The sequence below is a fragment of the Brassica napus genome, chromosome C4, assembly GCF_020379485.1.
Source record: "Brassica napus cultivar Da-Ae chromosome C4, Da-Ae, whole genome shotgun sequence".
In the NCBI taxonomy this organism is placed as follows: Eukaryota; Viridiplantae; Streptophyta; class Magnoliopsida; order Brassicales; family Brassicaceae; genus Brassica; species Brassica napus.
Window position 1 is genome coordinate 5,836,308 of NC_063447.1, and position 24,319 is coordinate 5,860,626.

Sequence of the window (24,319 nt, forward strand, 5' to 3'; positions counted from 1 at the left end):
TACCGCTTTCCTGTGTGATCGGTGTACAGCCCGCCTGGTGCATGAATGTCTCTAGCCCGCTCAGAAATGCGTTCGTCACCCTCCCGTCGGAATCTTTGTGCAAATACATCCAACTCCGTAACTCGTAAATACTACCGCCACCGGCCATTTTTTTCTTAGATTTTTTTTTGAAATTTTTTTTTTTGATTTTTTCGGATTTTTTTTCTCCCGTTTGTGTGTTGCGAGGAAGAGAGTTGTGGGAAATGACATATATATAGAGAAATTTTTGAGTTGGATAGTTGAAATATAACAACGATTTTACAAGGAATATTTTACATGGATTTTACATGGTTTTAACATAATATTTACAACGACTTTACGACGAAATTAGGTAAGTTAAAGCACATTGAATACACGTTTTCACCTAAATATAACGGTAACATGTTTCGTTGTAGTGTCGATGTAATGATTACGACGTATTTCTCATTCCACGTACATTCGTCGTAAACTTACATGGAGTTTACGACGAAAACTATTCGTCGTAAATTTACATGGCGTTTACGACGAAAGTTGGATTCCTCGTAACTGCGTTGTAAACACCATGTAAATTTACGACGAAATATTTTCGTCGTAAATGTTCGTTGTTATGGGCACGTTTTCTTGTAGTGTTTTTATATGTCAAAGTAATTTAGATATTTTATATTATTTAAATATTTTTGTAGTTTGTTTTATTTATTTTTTAAATATCTTTTAGTTAATTTATATATTTTTGTAGTTTGTTTTAATTAGATTTATGAATAATTTAAATATTTTAACATTTTTGTCAATTTTTGAGGTTTAAAAAATATATTTTGGGACAATTTCGGATATTGGTTGTAATTCGATCTAGACCGAATCCGGAAGAAACTGAACCAAATCTGATAATTAGTAAAATCCAAACTTAAGAGCATAATACCAAAAATTTAAAAATTCAAACCAATTGAACCAAAATCAACGGACCTCGTAACTCTTAGGTATATGATTTATTTAAGAGACCAATATTTGTTTTCATCATTTTATATTGATAAAAATTGTAGTGATACAAAATATTAAAACCAAACAAATATTAGTATAAAAACTCACTTCGCGCATATGCGCGGATTATCGTCTAGTTACTCTAAATATAATAAATGATAAAAAACTGTTGTGGCGCCGCATATAAAAAAGAAGATTACGATGTTATTTCTTTTTATCACTAGACGTCATCTAAAATTGCATTGCTGTCCGCTTTTCACTTGTCCTCTTCTGATCTCCGCTTGCGTTTGCTCACGGCGCTTCCTCAGCCGCCGATTTTTTAATTACCGAAAATACCCACAAACCCGAGTGAAATATCCCCTACAACGCACCCTAGGCTGCACCACCCAATCAACACACGCCACTTCATCAACCAACAACGATATTCCAATTATACCCTTATACTCACACGTGGCGCGTCGTGGTTTGGTAACAGGATCTGTAGTTGTGTTTATAAACCCCTTCATCTCTTCCTTGGTCATCTCCACACTTCCCTCACCAGATATTATTTGGTTCTCTCTCTAAACTCGGTCACTGACGAACCACTGAGTTAAACTCGTTCGCTGGGAGGTTTTGGTAGGCGGGGACAATGGAGGAGCTAGATCGTTCACGCGCTTTCGCTAAAGACGTCAAGCGTATCGTCGTTAAGGTATCGTCTCTCTCTCTTTCTATCTATGCATTCTCAGATTTAGCAACCGTGTTTCTCGGCGTTCGTTTGATCAGAGAAGTGTTCGTCGTCGTGGACATGTGTTTAGTTCTGTCTTAATCTCATTTTAAAGTTTCTTTTTTTTTGAATAAAAATGAATTTATAAACTGAGAATATTTCTTGAATCTGAATAAATATCAAACCTCTGGTAATTAGGTTTATGAATCTGAATCTTAATCTGCATGTCATTAGATACGTGTTAAGAATATTTATTTATTTTTTCTGGTAATTAATATTTATTTTGTGGTAAATATATAAAGGTTGGAACCGCTGTTGTAACTGGGAAAGGTGGAAGATTGGCTCTTGGTCGCTTAGGAGCTCTGTGTGAACAGGTATAACTTCTTAAATAATAATAAATCAGTTTTTTTTTTTTTTTTTGCTTTTATTCACAAATTATGAAAAAGGTTTCATGAAAGACATGTGAAAAAAATATATGTAATTTGTAAAAAAAAAAAAATTAATGTCAGCTTGCGGAATTAAACTCGGATGGATTTGAGGTGATCTTGGTGTCATCAGGTGCGGTTGGCCTTGGCCGCCAAAGGCTTCGCTACAGACAGTTAGTCAATAGCAGGTTACTAAAAATAGCTTAGACCATTTGCCTTATGGTTTGGGAAAATAACATTGAAATATGTTTTTTTTGTGTTTATGTTTTTAATTTTTTGTTGGGGGTTGAAGTTTGTTTCTTTATGTATTGTAGCTTTGCGGATCTCCAGAAGCCTCAGCATGAACTTGATGGGAAGGCTTGTGCTGGTGTTGGACAAAGCAGTCTCATGGCTTATTATGAGACTATGTTTGACCAGGTTGATTCTTTACTGCAAAAAAAAACTATGGTCTTGTTCTCTGGATTGTTATGTAAAGTTCCAAATATTGATGCTTTTTTTTTGGGTAGCTGGATGTGACGGCGGCTCAGCTACTGGTGAATGACAGTAGTTTCAGAGACAAGGAGTTCAGGAAGCAACTTAATGAAACTGTGAAGTCTATGCTTGATTTGAGGGTTATTCCAATTTTCAATGAGAATGATGCTATTAGCACCAGAAGAGCTCCTTACCAGGTTTGTTGACTTGTCCTTTGTCCCTATGAGATGTTCAATACTCTCTGTTTTGAAAAGATCCAAGTTTTAGAAAAAAAAAATTGTTTCAAAAATACACATTTTTTTACACTTTCAATGCATTAGTTATCTGTAAATTGTAATAATAATTGTGTTTATTAAATTTCTATTTGTTAAAAGTTGTTGAAAATAGTTAATTTACAAAAAAAACAATGAATTAATAATCAAAATTTAATATGTTTTCTTAATGTGTAAAAATGCTAAAACATGTCATTTTGAAACGGAAGAAGTGTGGAACAGAGAGTTTAGTTGAATCTTGCAGTCTAATGTTCAGCTTCATTGCATTCACTATATGCAGGATTCGTCTGGCATCTTCTGGGATAACGACAGCTTAGCTGCTCTATTGGCGTTGGAACTGAAAGCTGATCTTCTTATTCTTCTGAGTGATGTTGAAGGTCTTTACACTGGCCCTCCTAGTGATCCAAACTCAAAGCTGATCCACACGTTCATCAAGGAGAAACATCAAGATGAGATTACATTTGGTGACAAGTCAAGACTAGGAAGAGGAGGCATGACTGCTAAAGTGAAGGCTGCAGTGAATGCTGCTTATGCTGGGATCCCTGTCATCATAACCAGGTGTGGACCATGATCATGCATAATTAGACTTTAATATGCTTGTTTCTGAGAAATAATCTCAACATATTACTGTTTCTTGTTTTTGCAGTGGGTATGCAGCTGAGAACATAGATAAAGTTCTCAGAGGACTGCGTGTTGGAACCTTATTCCATCAAGATGCTCGTTTATGGGCTCCTATCACAGATTCTACTGCTCGTGACATGGCAGTAGCTGCAAGGGAAAGTTCCAGGAAGCTTCAGGTACTACTGCTAGGGCGGCGCTCTCTTTCATTTACATCTTCATGTCTGAAATTGTTTCTCGCTGGGTAGAGATGTACCTAAACTGTTTGTGATTTGCTACAGGCCTTATCTTCGGAGGATAGGAAACAAATACTGTATAGTATCGCCGATGCACTTGAAGCAAATGAGAAAACAATCAGAGCTGAGAATGAGTTAGATGTGGCTACAGCACAGGAAGCTGGACTTGAAGAGTCATTGGTGGCTCGTTTGGTTATGACACCTGCAAAGGTAAGCCTGTATTCATGGTCACCTCTCTTTATGACCTCTTTGTGCTTTCTAATGCTTCATTGTTTTGTTCTTGATAGATCTCGAGCCTTGCAGCTTCAGTTCGTAAGCTAGCTGATATGGAAGATCCAATTGGCCGTGTTCTAAAGAAAACTGAGGTGATTAGAGGACACATGTTAATACAGATCCTCCTTGTTGACATGTAATGGTTGTTTATGCTATTTGTTCTTTGTGAACATTGATTTTACAGGTGGCAGATGGTCTTGTTTTGGAGAAGACCTCATCCCCATTAGGAGTACTCCTGATTGTTTTTGAGTCTCGACCTGATGCACTTGTACAGGTAAGTTAAAGAGTTAATGTCCTTTCTCTACTTAGTATGTTGAATTTGCTGAAGCTTTGATTTACTCACAAACCAAACAGATTGCTTCACTTGCTATCCGGAGTGGAAATGGTCTTCTACTGAAGGGTGGAAAGGAGGCCAGGAGATCAAATGCTATCTTACACAAGGTGATCACTGATGCAATTCCAGAGACTGTGGGTGGTAAACTCATTGGACTTGTGACTTCAAGGGAAGAGATTCCTGACTTGCTCAAGGTAAAACGGATCATTTACAAACTTGGAGCTGTATATCTTTTGTTAAACTAACCATTTGCATTTGTGCTTACAGCTTGATGACGTTATTGATCTTGTGATCCCAAGAGGCAGCAACAAGCTTGTTTCCCAGATAAAAAACACTACAAAAATCCCTGTTCTTGGTCATGCAGGTAAGGTTTCAACTTTGTTTTTTTCATAGAAACATTTAGTGAAATGATGATGATTTAATTGTGTATTTTCAGATGGAATCTGTCATGTATATGTGGACAAGGCTTGTAATGTGGATATGGCTAAACGCATAGTTTCTGATGCAAAGTTGGATTATCCAGCAGCTTGTAATGCCATGGTAAAAGAAAACTTCTACCTTTCCTCTAGATTTCAGTTATGTAATCAGTTTTTTTTTTAATTTCGTCTTCTCTCTATTCAGGAAACTCTTCTTGTGCATAAGGATCTGGAGCAGAACGCTGTGCTCAATGAGCTTATATTTGCTCTGCAGAGCAATGGTAAAGTCATAACACTATCGAGATGTCTCATACCTTTAGAATAGATGGACTCATGAGGTATATGAAACTGCAGGAGTCACTTTGTATGGTGGACCAAAGGCAAGCAAAATACTTAACCTACCAGAAGCACGGTCGTTCAATCACGAGTACTGTTCCAAGGCGTGCACCGTTGAAGTTGTGGAAGACGTTTATGGTGCTATAGATCATATTCACCAACATGGGAGGTAAAAACTCAACACTAACGGCTGTAATCTGTTGCATTTTGTGCTGGAAATGTTCACTCTCTATCTTGTCTTGTATGTTGTTGTGAGCAGTGCACACACCGACTGTATTGTGACAGAGGATCCCGAAGTTGCAGAGCTATTCCTTCGCCAAGTGGACAGCGCTGCTGTGTTCCACAACGCAAGCACAAGGTTTTCTGATGGTTTTCGATTTGGACTTGGTGCTGAGGTAAGCGAGAGATATACAAATTAATCTTATAACTTAAACGGTGAAAAGGGAAAAGAGTGTGATGAAGCAAGTTTTGGTTATGGTAAATAGGTGGGGATAAGCACAGGCAGGATCCATGCCCGTGGTCCAGTGGGAGTGGAGGGACTACTTACAACCAGATGGTACAGTTTTGGTTTCATACCTTTTCTTTATTTATTTTTTTGGTTTGTGAAATGGTTTTGTAAGGAAGAGTGGTTTGTGGTTGCAGGATAATGAGAGGAAAAGGTCAAGTTGTGGATGGAGACAATGGGATTACTTACACCCATCAAGACATTCCCATCCAAGCTTAGAAGACTCTGTGTGAAGTCTCTTTGTGGTGAGAGACTTGAGGAGAGGATGGGCTTTTTGTTTCCTCTCTGCTTAATATCATATCCTACTATTATTATTGTTGTTGAAACCCTCTCTTATGAAGTGAAGTGGTTTTGATTTAGAGTTTAGGGATTGCACCAAAAATAAGTTCCTTTGTTCTGTTTTTACCACTTTGGTCTTTGCTCATAAGTAAGATTGAAGAACTCTTGTAAGCTACACCTTTCTTATTTATCAATTTATCTTTATTTCGTTGAATTTGCATTGTGAATCAGATCTTTTTTTTATGAACTTAAAAGTCATTACCATAAATTCTCAAAGATTCTGCAAATGGGGAAACACATGAGTGCAACATAAACTCGTTCATACATTCCGATCTTACTTATGACTCTTCCATAAACTTCTTAACATTCTTCAACCACAGCAAGTACTCTCTCTTCACTTTTCTCATCATGTACTGATGCAAGAAGTTTGTAGTGCTTGCTTTCACTCCTCTGATCTCCAGATACTTGTAGAATGTCTTCTTCAGATTCTCGTCCAAGCATCTGCAAAAAGAAACGGAAAGCAACAGAACCTTATATACTGCCAGTTATTACAATAGTTTTTCATTTAAGTTCACAAAAGCTTACTCGAAATCAGGCCCTTCATTAGCCAATTTATCCTCCAAAGTACTCCCCTGATTGCTCACAGATAAAGCATCAATGGCAATCTCATCCGGAAAAGCCATACAGCTAAACTCAAGGCTGAGCCCGCTCTTCTTGGTAACAGTCACAACTAGTGGAATACTTGATCCGTTGCTGTGACCATCCTCATCGTCCTCGTCATCCTTCTCATCACTGTCAAAACTAGGCATGCTCACTACAACTTTAATATGCTCCCCTTTGTACTCTCTAGTCAATGTTACAGTCTGATGCCCAGGATTGTCTTCAATTTTGAAAGGGAAGCTTCCCGGAGCCGTCTCTTCATCCTGCTCCCAACAAAACCCCAACAGAATGTAAGGGGAAAAGTCTCAAAATGGTTTATAACAGAGACAAATCCATTGTACTAAAGGTAAGAACATTATCAGCAACTTAGCAATTCTCACTAACATACAGTCTCTTCTACTTGCTTAAGCATAGCTCTGGAAACCAATGAGTGAGGATTCACAGCAATATGATTACAAGTTTCATAAAGTGAAGAAGTTTTTAATACACTTCAGAAGGCAAATGCATTGTAAAGCATTAACTAAAGCACAGTGCATAAGCTAACACATATATATTGTACTAAAGGTAAGAATATCATCAGCAGCTTAGATATTCTGAGTCAAATACAATCTCTGCCACTTGCTTACAAAAATCTAAGTAACACTTGCCTAAGCATAGCTCTGTAAGCAATCAGTGAGGCACAACAGCAATAAGATTGAAATTTTCATAAAGTGATTTAACTTTTCAATAAGCTTGAAAGGGAAATGCATTGTTAAAGAGCCATTCAGTAAAGCGCAGTGCATATGCTAACACATCTATCTCTCCTACATGCTTACAGAGATCTAGCACTTGCTTAAGAATAGCTCCGGAAAGCAATACGATTAAAGTTTCATAAAGTCAAGAACTTTTCAAAAGGAGCAATTCACTCAAGCACAGTTCATATGCTAACACGCACCAAGTATAAAGCAGCAAACTTTCGAATACCCTTTATAACAAATCAAGCGAAATGAGTAAACTTTACCAAATCGGGATCATCGATTTGGAGAGCGGTGTTGATCTCGGAGTCAATCACGCGGAGAAGCGATTGCTCGGAGCTCATGCGATCAATAGCCGTCGAGTAAAGGGCAAAAGGACGAGACGGAGATGGGGTGGGAGCTAGAGACGGACGGCTAGCAACGGCGGAGATGGATCGGACTCGAACCATCCGGGTACTACACAGGGAAGCTAACCTAGATGCTGACCTCCGTACGCACCAAGTGAAAGCCATTAGCACCGGTTTAGTGTTCTTCTTTGATTCTGTGAAGCAACGATGAGTTCTTCTTCAGGGTTTAAGGTTTTCAACGTTTTGGTTAGCTACGGCTTTTAATCACATTAGTCCGGTTTGGTCTAATTATAAACCGGGTCCAAACCATAAGCTGGCGGAAATCCCCTATATATTAATTGAGAAGCATTTGAAAAATAAGAACCTTAATTTTGTATTAATTAAAAAAAACCTCAAATCCTACGTGGCACTCTAAATGCCTTCTAAATTTCATTTCAAAGAATTCTAGAGCATCTAATATAAAGTATAGTTTAATCTAATGGTGTCACATTATTCCATAATTATATAACACTAGAGAACATTATATTAACCTAAAATATATGAAGTGTGTATTCTTTTCTTAAATAAAAGCTACAGAATTACCTAATATGATTTACATATATACGAGAATTAATGATTATGAATAATAAAGATTTAATAACAATTTTTGCATCCTTCTTCATTTTTGTTTAAATTTATATTATTAAAAAAACTTAAACAATCACATTAACCATATAATAAAAAAATTAGTTTTTTTCTTATATGTTATATTTTGAATTTTTTTAAAATGACTTTAAATTACAAAAATGATGAAACCTTTATATGTTATTTTTTTTTAAACGACTTTAAAATACAAAAATGAGGACACCATATATGTTATATTTTTCTTATATGTTAGAATTTTCTTATATGTTATATTTTGATTTTTTTTAAAAAGACTTTAAATTACAAAAATGTAAGTTTTCCTTAAGTATACGACTAAAAACATTAAAATGACATGTATCAATTCGATGGTTGATTTGAAAGCTTTCAAAACCATATGGAAGATAAAAGTCAAAATAATTCAACTGTAAAAACAATACTGTTCACTTTGTTCAAGAATGTATTCGCTGGAAAAAATAAGGTTTTTATGTCATATTTGGTTTAATGTCCACTAGAGAACATTATATTAACCTAAAATATAAGAAGTGTGTATTCTTTCCTTAAATAAAAGCTACAAAATTACCTAATAAGATTTACATATATATGACAATTAATGATTATGAATAATAAAGATTTGATAACAATTTTTGCATCCTTCTTTATTTTTGTTTAATTTTATATTATTAAAAAAATAAACAATCACATTAACCATATAATAAAAAATTAGATTTTTTCTTATATGTTATATTTTGAATTTTTTAAAATGACTTTAAATTACAAAAATGAAGAAACCTTATATGTTATTTTTTTTAAAAACGACTTTAAAATACAAAAATGAGGACACCTTATATGTTAGATTTTTTCTTATATGTTATATTTTGAATTTTTTAAAACAACTTTAAATTACAAAAATGTAAGTTTTCCTTAAGTATACGACTAAAAACATTAAAATGACATGTATCATTTCGATGGTTGATTTGAAAGCTTTCAAAACCATATGTAAGTTAAAAGTCAAAATAATTCAACTGTGAAAACAATAATATTCACTTTTTCAAAATTGTGTTCGAGGAAAAAAATAAGGTTTTTATGTCATAATTTGTTTAATGTCCACTAGAGACCATTATATTATTCTTAAATATAAGAAGTGTGTATTCGTTCCCTAAATAAAAGCTATGAGATTACCTAATATGATTTACATATATATGGCAATTAATGATTATGAATAATAAAAATTTGATAACAATTTTTGCATCCTCCTTCATTTTGTTTAATTTTATATTATAAAAAAAATAAACAATCACATTAACCATATAATAAAAAATTAGATTTTTTCTTATATGTAATATTTTGAATTTTTTAAAATGAATTTAAATTACGAATATGAGGAAACCTTATATGTTATTTTTTTTTAAAACGACTTTAAAATACAAAAATGAGGACACCTTATATGTTAGATTTTTCTTATATGTTAGATTTTTTCTTAGATGTTATATTTTGAATTTTTTAAAACGACTTTAAATTACAAAAATGTAAGTTTTCCTTAAGTATACGACTAAAAACATTAAAATGACATGTATCAATTCGATGGTTGATTTGAAAGCTTTCAAAACCATATGGAAGATAAAAGTCAAAATTATTCAACTGTGAAAACAATACTGTTCACTTTTTTCAAGAATGTGTTCGATGGAAAAAATAAGATTTTTATGTTATAATTTGTTTAATGTCCAATCCGATCAACTCATGATGTATTAATTATAGTTTTGTTCCATTATTTTTAATAAAAATTGATCCGATCCATCGGAAAAAATTATATAATAACAACAAAAAATATTTTATATATATAAATAAAATGATCACATATATATAAAAAACTATCGATAATATATATAAATAAACTCGCGCATGTCTTATCCTAGTTATATCAATTCTGTAGGTTAATAGAACAAATTTTTTTTTTTGAGCAAAACAATTCGATGTTAGTAAAATAGATTCTAAATTAACAGCTAAATTTATGAGCTTTTTAATGTTTTTGGTAAATAATTCTCCTAATTTTTAACCTAACTTTTGAATATTTCTTTAAGACTGAAAACAACAGGGCGATGATCTAGTGGTAGGCGGACTTTAGGTTCTTAAACAATCCGGGTTCAAAGGCACTCCACTACGCTTCACTTTGTGGCCACGCGGATACGAGTCTATCTTACAGTCCATTTGAATATCCACAGTAAAAGTTCATTCGTGGACCGCACCATCCATTTAGAAATTAGTCCGAGTCTCTCCCTCCCTGAATCCAGGATATTCCTAAGATTAAAAAAGAGAGCATCATGTGACAGGTTGACTGAGAAAACTCATAATAAATACTGAAAAGATAATTGATACAGTTGTTTTTGATAAGTTACAGAACACCAAATGACTTTAACACTAAACAAGATTTACAGCATTTTGTTTTTACTTCTATTCAAGCTAGTAATAATATACCGAAAGCACAAAGATGAAAAAAAAATGACATAAAAAAAAAATTCCAACATGGACATATATCACATTTTGTCACATCACTATCCTAAAGGTAGAAACAAAAACAGAGATAAAGACTGAATTTTTTTACGTTTTATTTCTGATAAAACATCACTCATTACAAGACTTGATATTTATACACTCTAGCAGAAGGATCTAGACTGACGCCAGCTGTGACTTCATTAGCCTGCTGTAGATAAGATAGCGTAACGGTTAGCTAGCTGGATACTTTCCTTTCTCGTACCCTGAGAACAGCTCTTTTGCATGAGCAAGTCTAATGCTCTTTTGTCTTCTTGTCTCAGAGCAGTAGCATGCTTTGTATTGTTGTTGGGCTTCACTTGATACTGGACCTGGGTCATGTTAATACCCCCTCGCAAACTCGTGGTGGGTGGTTCAACCACACCGATTTTGTTCCTGAGCGCATAGTATGCAGCCTGAAGTAAAGACTTGGTAAAAATGTCTGCTAGTTGAGCTGAAGCTGGAACATGCTGCACTATCAAAGAGCCTTTTTCAACCTGTTCCCGAGCATAGTGATAATGAGTAGCAAAGTGCTTGGACTTCTTGTGCAATACCGGATTGGCTGTAAGATGTACAGCAGATAGGTTATCACAGTACACAGTAGCAGGCTTTGTATTGTTGCTGCCAAGTTCACTCAGAACATCTGTTATCCATGATATCTCAGCTGCCGTATCAGAGAGAGACCTGTACTCAGCCTCTGTTGATGATCTTGAGACAGATTCTTGTCTCTTGGCTGACCAGGAAATGAGATTAGAGCCCAACATTGTCAGAAAACCACCTGTAGATCTTCTTGTTTCATGACAACCTGCCCAGTCACTATCACAGAATGCTTTCAAAGAGGAATCAGATGCAGATTTAAAATAAAGTCCCATGGCAATTGTTCCCTTTGTGTACCTCAAAACCCTTTTCAACAGATGAAAGTCTGCCATTGTTGGCTGGTGCATCTTTTGACACACAAGATTGACCGCAAATTGCAGGTCTGGTCTTGTTAATGTAAGGTATTGGAGCTTTCCCGCAAGACTCCTAAAATATGTTGGATCACTGAATAACTCATCTTGATGAGGCACACGATCAAGTTGTAATGGCAAAGGTGTTGGCATAGGAGCACAATCAATCATCCCTGCTGCTTGTAGTAAATCAGACGCATACTTCTCTTGATTTAGAAAGATGCCTGTTGTTGTATACTTGACTTGAACACCAAGAAAATAACTCAGAGATCCCATGTCTTTCATTCTGAACTCTGAACTGAGATATTCCAGTAACTTCTTCATCGCAGCTGAATCATTTCCAGTTAAAATCATGTCATCTACATATAAGAAGAGAAAGATTGTTGCTTCTCCATGACGGTAGATGAACAAGGAGGGATCTTTCACACTGCAGACAAACCCATAGGCCAAGAGAAAAGAACTGAATTTATCAAACCATGCTCTGGGAGCCTGTTTTAAACCATAGATTGCCTTATGAAGAAGACACACATGATCTGGAAACTTCGAGTTTACAAACCCTGGTGGCTGTCTCATGTATATTGTCTCTGTTAAGTCTCCATGCAAGAAGGCATTCTTGACATCTAACTGCTTTATATCCCACTTGTTAACTGTTGTTGTATGCAGAACCATCCTTACTGTCGCTGTTCTCACCACGGGACTATAAGTCTCAAGAAAATCAACTCCTTCTTCTTGTTCATTGCCTTTTACAACCAAGCGTGATCTTAACTTCAGCACACTTCCATCTGCATTCAGCTTCACTTTGTGCACCCATCTGCAGCCTAAGACATGTGTATTGTCTGGACGCGGGACTAAGCTCCAAGTCCTTGTCTCCTCACACGTATCTATTTCTTCTCCCATCGAATCTTTCCAGCCTGAATGGTTGAGTGCCTCTGCGATACTCTTAGGTTCTGATGGTATGCCTTTAACAGTGTGCAAGACATATCTTGGATTTGGTTTTCTAATACCATCTTTAGCTCTTGTTACCATCTGATGAGCATTATCTTCTTGGGGTTGTTGTTGCACAGGAACAACAGGCACTGGTTGAACAGCAACGTTTTGTGCAGGTGGAGGGACTAACACAGGAGCTTCTGCTAGCAGTGGAGGGAAGTCAGCTTCAACATACTCAAAAAGAGGTGTTGGTGCAGTATGGTTCTGTTTTCTCATTCCTGAGACTACTTGTTCTTCAGGTGTTGACTGATCCTTGTCTTCTTGAGTCGACATAGGCACCAGAAGACCTTTGTACCATGCTGATAGTAGAGGTGTATCAGCTTGAGGTAAGAGATTTTGATAGTCAGTAGCATAGGGGTATCTTGCTTCATCAAACAGAACATGACGACTGATGAACACACGGCCCGTAGGTGGATGAAGACATCGGTATCCTTTATGTTTCTCTGTATATCCCATAAAGACACACAGCAAACTTTTGGGGTCGAATTTATTGTGTGCATAAGGACGGAGGTATGGATAACAAGCGCAGCCAAACACTCTCAAAGCTGTGTATACTGGAGCAACCCCATTGATCTTCTCAAACGGACTTAAGCTCTTATCATGAACTGATGTAGGTAAGAGATTTGAGAGAAAGTTCGCAGTGAACACAGCTTCAACCCATAGATTCTGTGGTAGACGAGCTTCAAAGATCATCGACATACCAAGATCAAGAAGATGTCTATGCTTTCGTTCTGCCAAACCATTTTGCTCAGGGGTGTGTGGACATGACAAGTAGTGCTTGATACCGCAGCTTGCAAGGTGAGTCATGAGCTGTGTATTGACGAATTCTCCACCACCATCACTCTGAAAAATGCTTATCTTTCTGCCAAATTGATTCTCTACCAGGCTTTGAAACGTTTTGAAGACAGCATATACCTCAGACTTGAGTTTGATAGGATAGAGCCATGAAAATCTTGAAAAATTATCAATAAAGATCACATAATATCTGAATCCTTGAACTGAAGTAACAGGTGCTGGACCCCATACATCACAGTGAATCCTCTCTAAGGGATTTTGAGACTGATATACTGAATTAAAGAAAAGAAGCTTTGAAGTCTTTCCTAAATGACATGACTCACACATAGTCTTATAGACTTTATTAACTGAAATAGACTTGATTGCTGATAGATGTTGAAGAATCTGATGATGAGGATCCCCCAATCTCTTGTGCCAAATCACATCACTCGTGCTCTGCTGCCTTGATGAGTAAAATGCCAGAAACTGAGGGTTCTCCAATCTATACAGACCTTCATGTTTACTTCCCCGACTGAGAAGCTTGTGTGATGCTTTTTCCTTTACAAGAACAGTTCGTGAGTCAAACGTGATTTCACATGGGTAGTCATCAGTTAATTTGGAGACAGACAATAGAGACTTGGTTATACCAGGACATACAAGAACGTTATTAAGAGGAAGCGTACCTGACATCGCTGGTAAAGCAATAGAGCCCACATGCGTGATCGGCAAGAAATCCCCATTACCAACCAAAACTGAGTCGGAACCCGAGTAAGGCTGAGCAGACTGAAGATTCTGTGATGAGCTCGTGACATGATGAGTAGCCCCAGAGTCTGGATACCAGTCGTTGCTCTCATACTCATGACCATCTGATCCTCTTATAGCAGCCAGTGCTTGCGGAACTTCAGCTTGATAATGCTGATCAAAGCGCTTGTAGCATGAGACCGCAGAGTGACCATATTTTCCACAGATCTGACATGTTGGACGAGAACCTCCTCCTCCTGAGTTCTGTTGCGTTCCTCGTCCACCAGTCTGACCAAACTGTTGATAAAAACCCCGGCCTTGAGTTGAATAGCCACGACCTCTTGAGCCTCCTCTGTACTGTCCTCTTCCTCTACCAGAGTAACCTCCTCTCTGTGTATAAAATGCCTGGTGAGGTGTAACTTCAAAAGAAACAGCATAACTCTGAAGCTTTTCATCGAAAGCTGTCAGCTTGGACATTACGTCATCGAGAGTCGGAGCCAGAACAAGGTCCATCGAGTTCTCAATGACCGCACATATAGACTCATAATCTTTTCCCAAACCGTTGAGAACACCAAAGATCTTTTCACTGTCAGGAATAGGTGCTCCAATGGAATCAAGCTGGTCACACAACGTCTTGATTTCAGACAGATACACCGTCATCGTCTTGTTGGCCTTTGTAGTGTTCTGAATACGTCTCTGAAGAGCTAGCTTCCTGGAGGCAGAGACATGGTTGTACTTCTGCCCTAGAGCGACCCACACCTCCTGTGAAGAATGAAGTCCATACACTGAGCGAAGAGCATTCTCAGTAAGAGTACCATAGATCCAGGCCATGATTTGCTGGTCTTTTTGTACCCACTTGACAAACTCCGGGTTAGCTGCTTCAGTAACTTGGTCTCCTTCGCGAGCAGTGATGGTTTGAGCTGGTCGAGGGTGCATGCCGTTAACGTAGCCGAGAAGCATCTGAGACGAAAGGAACTGCTCAAACTGCAGTTTCCAGAGCAAATAGTTGTCATCCTTCAACTTCAAGGTGACACACTGAGTAATCGTCAAGTTAGACGCAGACTGAGGATTGGGATTTCCGTCCATTACGAGCAAGAAAGCGAATCCAAGATCTACTTTCTGTGCTCTGATACCATAAAGGTAGAAACAAGAACAGAGATAAAGACTGAATTTTTTTACGTTTTATTTCTGATAAAACATCACTCATTATAAGACTTGATATTTATACACTCTAGCAGAAGGATCTAGACTGACGCCAGCTGTGACTTCATTAGCCTGCTGTAGATAAGATAGCGTAACGGTTAGCTAGCTGGATACTCTCCTTTCTCGTACCCTGAGAACAGCTCTTTTGCATGAGCAAGTCTAATGCTCTTTTGTCTTCTTGTCTCAGAGCAGTAGCAGGCTTTGTATTGTTGTTGGGCTTCACTTGATACTGGACCTGGGTCATGTTAATATATCCCTGGCATCAAGATGTTGGATTTAATCTCCTTGTGTGGCAAAACAACTCCTCCATTGCTATATATCTCATCTCTCACATGAACATCTTCCCCAAGGATCGTCATGTTCTCAATCCTAGCCCACTGTCCAACCGTTGAGTGCCACCCTATGATACTGCTCGAGATACATGCATGCTTCTTGATGCGTGCCCCACGCATTACCGTGCAACGTGAGAGCCTAACCCCTGACTCAACAATACACCCTGGACCAATGGCTACATCTGGTCCTATCAAACATCCTTCTCCAATCTTAGCTGTCTCATCCACTAGAACATTCCCAACAATGTCTGCACCGGTTGTTAACTTGGCAGGACATTTCTTTCTTAGGGAGTCTAAGTAGAGTCTCAGACCCGTTATGTAGTCACGTGGTTGCCCAATGTCCATCCAAAAACCTGGTAGTACCATTGCATAGAACCCTTGAGCTGCTGCAATCTTGGGGAATGTCTCTTTCTCGATTGAGGTTGGTCTTAGCTCAATCTTGTCAACAACCGACGGGTTCAGAAGATAAATCCCAGCGTTGATCTTGTTGCCTACATAGAGTTTTGGCTTTTCGACAAACTTCTCCACTTTTCCTGTAGTTTCTTCCATGACCACAACTCCATATTTCGACGGTTCATCAACCTGTAACCAAATATCTACATTAGAGGAACAATCATTATGTTCATTCTCGAATTGACTTAAATTTGGTGCATTAGTAAAATACCATATCCAGTATATTTTTCCAGATCAGAAAAACGGCTTTTAATAGATAAAGAAAATGAATATTAGTTTTTTTAATAAGAATATACATGTTTAACGGGTTTTTTTTTTGCTAAAACATGTGTTTAACGGTTATAAATTATTCATTCATGTTTGACCCAAAAAAAGTTATTCATTCATGTAATCAATAAAAAATTAGAAAATGAGAACTTACCTAAATCAAGTTTACGCTCTATTACTTTTATTATTTCTTCTAATTTAGTTTGCGGATTTTCACAAAACATTAACGTAACTGGATATTAGATCAGACAATCTCACCTTTGTCACCATTATGGAGGCTTCCCCACCATGAGCTTTATGAAACTCAATCATTTCTTTGAATGGATACTCACTAATCACATCACTGCTAAGGACAAAGAAAGGTTCTCCAGATCCGTCAACCAGTTTGTCTCTCGCTAGTGCCAGAGGACCAGCCATACCTATAGACTCAGTCTCCCGTAAGCAAGTGATTTTGATTTTAAGATTTGCCTCAACGCCCTTCAAGAAGTTAAGCATCACCTGTCGACACAATAGTAAATTTCCAAACAATTAACCAGAATATAGCTTCCAAAACAAAACAAAAACTGGGAGATAGGTCTTTCACCTCTGCTTGGTAATTGACTGTCAAAACCACTTCATCAACTCCAACAGCCTTAAGAGCCTCTATCTATAAAAAGTACATGATGAAGTGGTTAAAACATTGACAGTAACTAGCAGAACCTAATTTGCAAGAGAAGAATATCATTATAGTACTACCTGATGGATGATTATGGGTTTATTAGCAAAATCAACAAGCGGCTTTGGTAAACTGAGAGTCAATGGTCTTAACCGAGTCCCGAACCCTCCAACAAGAATGAATGCCTTCATCGTGATGCAACTAAACTCCTTTTTTCTTGTAGATGCCAACGTCAGATTTTAACAATATGTGGTGGGTAGGCTAAATATCTGAGAATATTCAAGTCTTAACCACATTGTGGATCCATAAAATGGTGAGAACTGACTAAATAACAAGAAGGTGAACAATAATCAAGTCTAAACCCCATTTAATGCTATTTCCTTATTTGTTCTTTTCCTTATTGAAAGATTTTATTTTTGTTTGTTAGTTTTTTCATTCCACAAACTAACTTTTCAATATGCCTGTGGCGTGAGACGTTTCTTTATCAATCAATATGCATATTATGTCGTCATAATAACAGCTGGCCTTGAACATTTTGATCTCCCATGACATGCATATCAGTTTTTGGCCCATTATTTATTGATATCTAAAAAAATATTGAAAAAATGCCACAAGGAATCGAGCCTATTAAGCATATGTTTCTAACAAAAGATGTGTGTTAGATATATACTGGTTTTGTCATGCTAATATCTGGTGTACTTAACATCCTTTTTTTAAATCCTTCTACATTCTTCTTTCACTACAAGAAAACAGCGGTATACTGAGGGAAAAAATCGTCGGTATGTCGTCGGAATAACGCTATTCCGACGACATACCGACGAAAAAAGTCCTCGGAAATAACTCCTCGGAAATTCATCTTTCCTCAGAAATCCCTCGGAAATTTCCGACGGAATTCCGAGGAAATTCATTTCCTCGGAATATTCCGAGGATTTTTTTCGTCGGAAATTCCTCGGAATATTCCGAGAAATATGTCGTCGGAATATTCCGAGGGATACACTTCCTCGGAATATTTCCAAAATTCAAAAAAAAAATTAGAAATTTATTTTTTTAAATTGAAATTCAAAAATATGAAATTAAAATTGAAATAGAAAACATATTTAAAATAAAAAAAAAATAAAATAGTTTTTATAAATAAAAAAATGTTTTATAAATACAAAATTAGTTTTAATAAATATAAATATTTTTATAAATATGAAATCATCTTTTTATAAATACAAAATAGTTTTTATAAATACAAAAAATAATAAAATAGTGTTTATAAATAAAAAAAAATGTTTTATAAATACAAAATTAGTTTTAATAAATATAAATATTTTTATAGATATGAAATCATCTTTTTATAAATACAAAATAGTATTTATAAATACAAAAAATAATAAAATAGTGTTTATAAATCAAAAAATGTTTTATAAATACAAAATTAATTTTAAAATATGAAATCATCTTTTATAAATCCAAAAAACGAATTTATATACAAAGAACATTTTGTATATTTAAAAATAGTTTTTATAAATACAAAAATAAAAAAATAGTGTTTATAAATCAAAAAAATGTTTTATAAATACAAAATTAGTTTTAATAAATATAAATATTTTTATAAATATGAAATCATCTTTTATAAATCCAAAAATTGAATTTATATACAAAAACGTTTTGTAAAATCGAATTTATATAAACATTTTGTAAATACAAAAATAATAAACAATTTATAAAAAAAATTCTAAATCAATTCAACACAACCAAATCACAATTCTAAACCTATTACACAACAAATCACAATCCTACCCAATCACCCAAACAAAAATCTATCAAAAAACTTCTAAAATCATCAAATCTACTTAAAAACTTAACAAATAGGACCTAAGAGAGTGAGATAAGGTCCTTACATGATTTGTAAAGGAATGGAAAGGATTCGCTGGAGAGATCGTCGCGAGAGAAGGTGGAGAACGCCGGAAGGAGAGAGAGATCGCCGGAGAGGAAGAAGAGATAAATGGGGAAGAAGAGAGAAATGGGGAAGAAGATGCGGTTCGAGTTTATAAAACCTTGGGCCTGGCGGATATTTTCCGTCGGAATTCCCTCAGTATTTTCAATTTCAATTTTCGCGAAATATTTGGCGGCTTGTTTGCCCGGTTAAATGACAATATTCCGAGGAAATTCCGACGGCCACTTAAATATCCGTCGGAATTTCCTCGGAATATTTTCATTAATTCGAGGAAAAAGAATATCATGTGCATGTATTTCTATTAATTTATATTGTTCCTCGGAATTTCCTCGGAATATTCCGAGGAAATACCGAGGAACTAGTGTTTGGGGTTTCAAAACATCAATTTTTTTTTGCCGTATTTCATTTCTTATACAATTGTAATGCATACCATTGAAGATTCTTTGTATAGATGAGCATAAACCATGAAATAACAAATTGCAAAACGAATTGTAAGTATTCCATTTACCGTTCATTAAAGTGTATAAGTGTTTCTCTTATGTTGTGGGAATTTCGTTCATACAATCGGAAAAGTGTTTATTATAGGGTAATGAACAAATTTTTGACTTCATAATGAACGTAAGACACTTAATAAGGGTTATATAGGTGTTATTCAAACCGCAAAGCGTAACAATGTGATCGATCGATGAGATTATCCCATCGATCGATCAAGGATATCAAGTGTAAATTCCGAGGAAATTCTGAGGAACTATTGTTTGGGGTTTCAAAATCTCGAATGTTTTTTTATAAACGGATCGATCGATGTATTTATGTCCAAAAATGCATCGATCGATCACTAAGATGGACCAAAGCGTAACAATGTGATCGATCGATGGGTATATGTCCAAAAACGCATCGATCGATCACTAGTTCTTCGGAATTTCCTCGGAATATTCCGACGGATTGATGTTTCCTCGGAATTCCGTCGGTATATTCCGAGGAAATTCCTCGGGAAATTCCGAGGATTTCATTTTCCGTCGGAATGTCCGTCAGAATACCGATGTTTTCTTGTAGTGTTTGATGATACAACTCTGGTTAATGTATAACATTTTGTCTATATAATTTCTCACGTTATATAATCCAACACACTACATATAAATATATGGTCGGTGGAGGAAATAACAGGATGAAACAATGATATTGTTCTCCAAAATTTAAAGAGAATATATATAAGTTTAGTGGCCTCCAAACTATGAGCTTTAGTTATTAGAACTTATATTATAATGTTTATATGCCATAAAATCGAACCGATTATTATAGAAAATATGGTAAATTCCACACTTGTATTATGTACTAGGATCGGCCCGCCCTACGGGCGGGATGTGTTATATTTTTATTTTTCATTACAAATATATGATTGTTAATATGCAAATTTAATGGAAAGGGGTTGGTTTACAACTGATGTTGTACTTAGTTCGTTTGTTTCAAGTTTGAATGGACGATTGAAAATGAAAATCATGTTCTTTGAATTATTTATGAGTTATTGTATTTGGGCTTTATTATTTAATCAAGTGCGGTTGTCTGATGTATATAATAGAGTGTGATTTTGGCTGAGTGAGTGCATTAGTGGAAATAACCTGAGTTTTATAGGTTGGATATTGCTGTGGACCTCTGATTTATATGATTAAATCTGGTAGTAGTATTTCTTTGTGGGAGCTAGTGCGATTTTTATTGTTTTAGCAAAAATATTAGCTAATATAAATTGTTTTCTACACCGAAGTAGAAGTGGACCGTTAAGGTAATAACAACTTAAGTATTTTGAGTTTTGTTTGTGTTGGTTAACCTAGTAAACCGTAGTCATGACAACAATTGCATTTTATGGAGATTTTGTATTGTGTGTAAGGTGAGTGTTAGGATTTTAGTTCTGCTTGTGCTTTAGAATTTAGAATAAATTAGAAACCAATGACTTGTATTTTATTCACTTTCATAAGAATTACCTTAATAACACACAACCAAGCTCTCTAGAAAAAAAGTTAAAAAGAAGAATTTTTTTTGTCTCAATTAGCTCTCGTGCTTTTCCGAATCGGATCCTCACAAATATAACGCCATATACTTACCACCATTTCTCATATTACATTCTTATAATATATTTATTGGACTATCGAATAATATTATTGTTATAGATGTTACGCACATATTTAATTTTTATACTTTATACATTAATCACCTACAACCTCTATTCTTCTCCTCTTCTTTAATTGAACTTAAGAGGTGGAGCATAGCCTACAAACCAACTGAGAGCCCCCACAATCAGCTTCTTATGGTATGGCATCATCTCCACTTCTTACATGTTTTGCTAATTCAAGTAAACTTAAGGTTATTTTTCAGTTCATTTCGTGTGCTTTTATCAATATATGTCAAGGTCACGCTAATTACAGTCTTGCCATGTACTCGCCCAAGCCTTTCTTTTTCCTTGATAAAATTCAGTTTCGATATCAATTTGGAAGTGCCTCGCTTGCAATTCGTTAAAAACGTTTTTTCCATATTTGTTTGGTTCGTGTCGGCTTGTAGCCAGAGACCACAACATTAATTCTCTCCTCAACGGGCTTTTTTTTTTTGGAATGCTCTCGTCAACCTCCTCTCCTTTGCCTTAACCAGAGCAAGCAGCAGCTCCTCAAGTTCAACTGGCAAAGTTTTTTCTTTTTCCGATGCTTCACTTAGAGGTTTGACAAAGTGTGTTAAATGGATTTCCTTCTAGAAATTTTATGAAACTTTTAATCTAGTTTGGTGTTTAATTTGCAAATACTCAGATTAATCTTTGTTAAAACATTAATTTTGAATCTGTTTTATAGGTAATTTTTTTCTACTAAATTGATTTTGGCAAAATAAATTTATTTTTATCAATGAAGATCAAACCAATTCAAGTGATGAGAGTAAGATATTCATTGGAAACATGAATTCGGTAAGTAAATTCCTCACCTTCATAATCATAAAACTTGATAATCATAAAACCTCAATGGGAGTTCAGTGACGCGCTTGATATAAGCATCAACATGACTTTTTCTTATGCTGTTTATAAACTGAATCCCCTCGATGTCATTGGAGAACTTGATAGGAAGTGCAGGTGCCAGTTACACAAACCAACCACAACCGCCAAGTGTGATGTCCTCCCTCCTCTGCAACCAAGTGATTTCTTCCTGCCGCCATTAATGGCTGAAGCTGCGGCTATGGAAATTCTCTTCAGATCGTGACGTTGCTCTTCTGCGTATTACCCATCGGTCATAAAACTTGATAGATGAGTTCTAGCCAATTTTTTTTGTCGTACTTAACTTGGAAACCGACTTCTTGACCGAGACGAACACCAAGCTCATGAGCCACCCTCTTGTCAGTGGCGACTGGCGAGGACAGCCACACGATGTGGCTGTGTAATACCGATAACCACACTTCAAGAACTGACTTGCTTTGAGCCAAAGCCAGCTTCATAAGGAACTGAAAGATTCAGAAAGAGGATTAGATTAAGCATTGAAACCAAAACCCTCAGACATGAGCAAAACCTGACCTGAGGAACTCGAGTGGTTTTACCACAACCGGTCTTTCCAGAAATAATAACGGTGGGATGATAATTGATAGTCTCCATGATTTCCTGCTCCATCATAATTATAGGAAGATCCTTCCACGTCTGTTCAACTTCAGCTGGTCTTGAAACATGAACTACAAACACAGGTCCTTGTGTCTCTCTCATCATACTTTTCGTTATCAAAACCCATTAAAAACCAATCAAACCAAACATACATCATAGCCAATTTTAAAAAAAAAAAAAAATTGACAAACCATTCTTTGTAAGCCTTCTTCATCATCACGACAATTGTCTGTAGATTCATATACATCGTTTCATTTTCTTCACGGACCTCTTAAGCAGAGATCATCATCACTTTGGAATCGAGCTCGTTGGGATGAATAAGTTGGTCAGAATCGGATTGAAGAGCCGGGATATGGATTTCAGGTGTGGTAGGCTCGCCCATACAAAAATCAGAGTTGTCATTTTCCTTGACTGGTTCATCAGACAAAACACCAGCTTTAGAGTATTGCTCTCCTGCGTTTCTCCAGCTTCGTATCAGACTAAAACACACAAAAGGAGAATCAAAACAACACAATTGACTAAACTATGTAACAAAGAGAGAAATTGCGGTTGCTCTCTTACTCTTCTGATGACTTTTGAAGATTGTAAAAGCGAAGACACATCCTCATATATTTCATACTTGCTGCATAAACTCAATACCAAACTCATATAAACAAAAATAATGAATGAATTTTGAAGTGAAGAAAGAGTGTAAGCATACTTTAACAAATCAGATTTTTTTTTGCAGAGAGGAGCTCTTTCTCCCTGTCTTCCTCAAGTTTCTTCAGCTCCAGTTTCTGAGATTTGCTCAAAGTCCTCTTCTTATCACACATTCGTTTACAGGTTTTAGTCAGGAGGATTGAACTACTTCAAAAATCTTATTGCTTTGATTAGGGTTTTATCTAAAACCTTACCTTGTTGGATCTTTTATTCTGCTTCTTCCTTGGAGGCATTATATCTAAATTACAATTGGCTCCCTTCATGTTTTGCCGATAAACTGAAAGATGAAGAAGGCAAGGATCGATTAAAAGACAAAATTATTGCATACATATATATATATATATAGAGAGAGAGAGAGCCACCGATTTGAGCCACTGAATCTCTCGAACCTCCAGTCTTGGTGGCAGAGAACATGTAAGAATCGTCGCAGATTGAACAGTGGATGAACCCTAAAATTTGATGGAAGGAGGAAGTCGAAAGGGATTTCTGTCTATCGGGGCTGAACTTCTTCGGTTAAGCCCACAAAATGAAGCCCAAAAATGACAAAGACATCCCCTAAATGAAACGCAGTGGATTGATGGATGGACACGTGTCACGATTATTGAACTCGAATTTGTGACATGGCATCCGAGCCGGACACTCTAGGAGGGATACAAAGCTTACTTTTTATATATAGATAGATGTAGTAAAAGTACAACGCTGAGAGAAGGTGGAATGCAACTGAGCTGATCATCCAAATCAATCTAATAATTAATAATTAAATTAATATTTTTTAGTAAAAACAAGAGAAATTAGGTTATATATACCTAAAAAAACTTATATTTAGGTAAGTACCCTAAACTCTATTGACATTTCTAAATCCCAACATTATCCCTACCCGAACTATATCATCTCTCTCTTACTAGCCTTCTCCTAAATAACTCTATTTTTTTTCTCAAGTCTCATTTT

At 36.0% G+C, this 24,319-nt stretch overlaps 3 protein-coding genes and 1 long non-coding RNA gene across 9 annotated transcripts; 1 reads left to right on the forward strand and 3 right to left on the reverse strand.

Moving 5' to 3' along the window:
• The first annotated feature begins 1,462 nt into the window (after positions 1-1,462).
• Positions 1,463-6,075, forward strand: LOC106395965 (delta-1-pyrroline-5-carboxylate synthase A). 2 transcript variants are annotated; one of them, XM_013836269.3, is made up of 18 exons: positions 1,463-1,681; positions 1,999-2,070; positions 2,206-2,309; positions 2,436-2,538; positions 2,628-2,789; positions 3,145-3,422; positions 3,511-3,661; positions 3,764-3,928; positions 4,006-4,083; positions 4,176-4,265; positions 4,346-4,519; positions 4,593-4,689; positions 4,762-4,865; positions 4,947-5,022; positions 5,096-5,246; positions 5,337-5,472; positions 5,563-5,633; positions 5,720-6,075. In XM_013836269.3, exons 1-18 carry the CDS (start codon positions 1,622-1,624, stop codon positions 5,799-5,801), a joined length of 2,154 nt encoding a protein of 717 aa, XP_013691723.1. In that variant the 5' UTR covers positions 1,463-1,621; the 3' UTR covers positions 5,802-6,075. The 2 variants fall into 2 exon arrangements, with proteins under 2 accessions (XP_013691723.1, XP_048609381.1); XM_048753424.1 differs by lacking the exon at positions 2,206-2,309 and having other exon boundaries at positions 1,511-1,681.
• A 6-nt stretch (positions 6,076-6,081) lies between these two features.
• On the reverse strand, positions 6,082-7,864 carry LOC106395968 (uncharacterized protein At2g39795, mitochondrial-like). The gene is made up of 3 exons (XM_048753425.1): positions 7,522-7,864; positions 6,447-6,784; positions 6,082-6,362 (listed from the first exon to the last, which is right to left on the reverse strand). Exons 1-3 carry the CDS (start codon positions 7,765-7,767, stop codon positions 6,200-6,202), a joined length of 747 nt encoding a protein of 248 aa, XP_048609382.1. The 5' UTR covers positions 7,768-7,864; the 3' UTR covers positions 6,082-6,199.
• A 2,695-nt stretch (positions 7,865-10,559) lies between these two features.
• LOC106392587 (mannose-1-phosphate guanylyltransferase 1-like) lies at positions 10,560-17,451 on the reverse strand. Of its 2 annotated transcripts, none has more exons than XM_048753426.1 (5): positions 17,192-17,451; positions 17,040-17,102; positions 16,715-16,954; positions 15,660-16,318; positions 10,560-10,780 (listed from the first exon to the last, which is right to left on the reverse strand). In XM_048753426.1, exons 1-5 carry the CDS (start codon positions 17,300-17,302, stop codon positions 10,768-10,770), a joined length of 1,086 nt encoding a protein of 361 aa, XP_048609383.1. In that variant the 5' UTR covers positions 17,303-17,451; the 3' UTR covers positions 10,560-10,767. The 2 variants fall into 2 exon arrangements, with proteins under 2 accessions (XP_048609383.1, XP_048609384.1); XM_048753427.1 differs by having other exon boundaries at positions 17,040-17,105; positions 17,190-17,354.
• A 4,456-nt stretch (positions 17,452-21,907) lies between these two features.
• Positions 21,908-23,887, reverse strand: LOC125585065. 4 transcript variants are annotated; one of them, XR_007321939.1, is made up of 7 exons: positions 23,734-23,874; positions 23,566-23,648; positions 23,373-23,472; positions 23,234-23,294; positions 22,864-23,151; positions 22,592-22,778; positions 21,908-22,521 (listed from the first exon to the last, which is right to left on the reverse strand). It is a non-coding gene; the product is annotated as an uncharacterized LOC125585065 (long non-coding RNA). The 4 variants fall into 4 exon arrangements; XR_007321940.1 differs by having other exon boundaries at positions 23,373-23,469; positions 23,734-23,873; XR_007321937.1 differs by having other exon boundaries at positions 22,592-23,151; positions 23,373-23,469; positions 23,734-23,887.
• Positions 23,888-24,319: the final 432 nt, after the last annotated feature.

What these genes read in the sequence shown, in the direction of transcription:
- LOC106395968 (XM_048753425.1), bottom strand. Translation starts at nt 7,767, where the DNA reads ATGGCTTTCACTTGGTGCGTACGGAGGTCAGCATCTAGGTTAGCTTCC. An exon ending in AAATCGATGATCCCGATTTG is followed by an intron (nt 6,785 to 7,521) that starts GTAAAGTTTACT and finishes TGTTGGGAGCAG; the next exon opens with GATGAAGAGACGGCTCCGGG. An exon ending in AATGAAGGGCCTGATTTCGA is followed by an intron (nt 6,363 to 6,446) that starts GTAAGCTTTTGT and finishes TTCTTTTTGCAG; the next exon opens with ATGCTTGGACGAGAATCTGA.
- LOC106395965 (XM_013836269.3), top strand. Translation starts at nt 1,622, where the DNA reads ATGGAGGAGCTAGATCGTTCACGCGCTTTCGCTAAAGACGTCAAGCGT. An exon ending in CAGCAGCTTGTAATGCCATG is followed by an intron (nt 4,866 to 4,946) that starts GTAAAAGAAAAC and finishes CTCTCTATTCAG; the next exon opens with GAAACTCTTCTTGTGCATAA. An exon ending in GATTTGGACTTGGTGCTGAG is followed by an intron (nt 5,473 to 5,562) that starts GTAAGCGAGAGA and finishes TATGGTAAATAG; the next exon opens with GTGGGGATAAGCACAGGCAG.
- LOC106392587 (XM_048753426.1), bottom strand. Translation starts at nt 17,302, where the DNA reads ATGAAGGCATTCATTCTTGTTGGAGGGTTCGGGACTCGGTTAAGACCA. An exon ending in AACCCATAATCATCCATCAG is followed by an intron (nt 17,103 to 17,191) that starts GTAGTACTATAA and finishes TACTTTTTATAG; the next exon opens with ATAGAGGCTCTTAAGGCTGT. An exon ending in CAGTCAATTACCAAGCAGAG is followed by an intron (nt 16,955 to 17,039) that starts GTGAAAGACCTA and finishes TTGTGTCGACAG; the next exon opens with GTGATGCTTAACTTCTTGAA.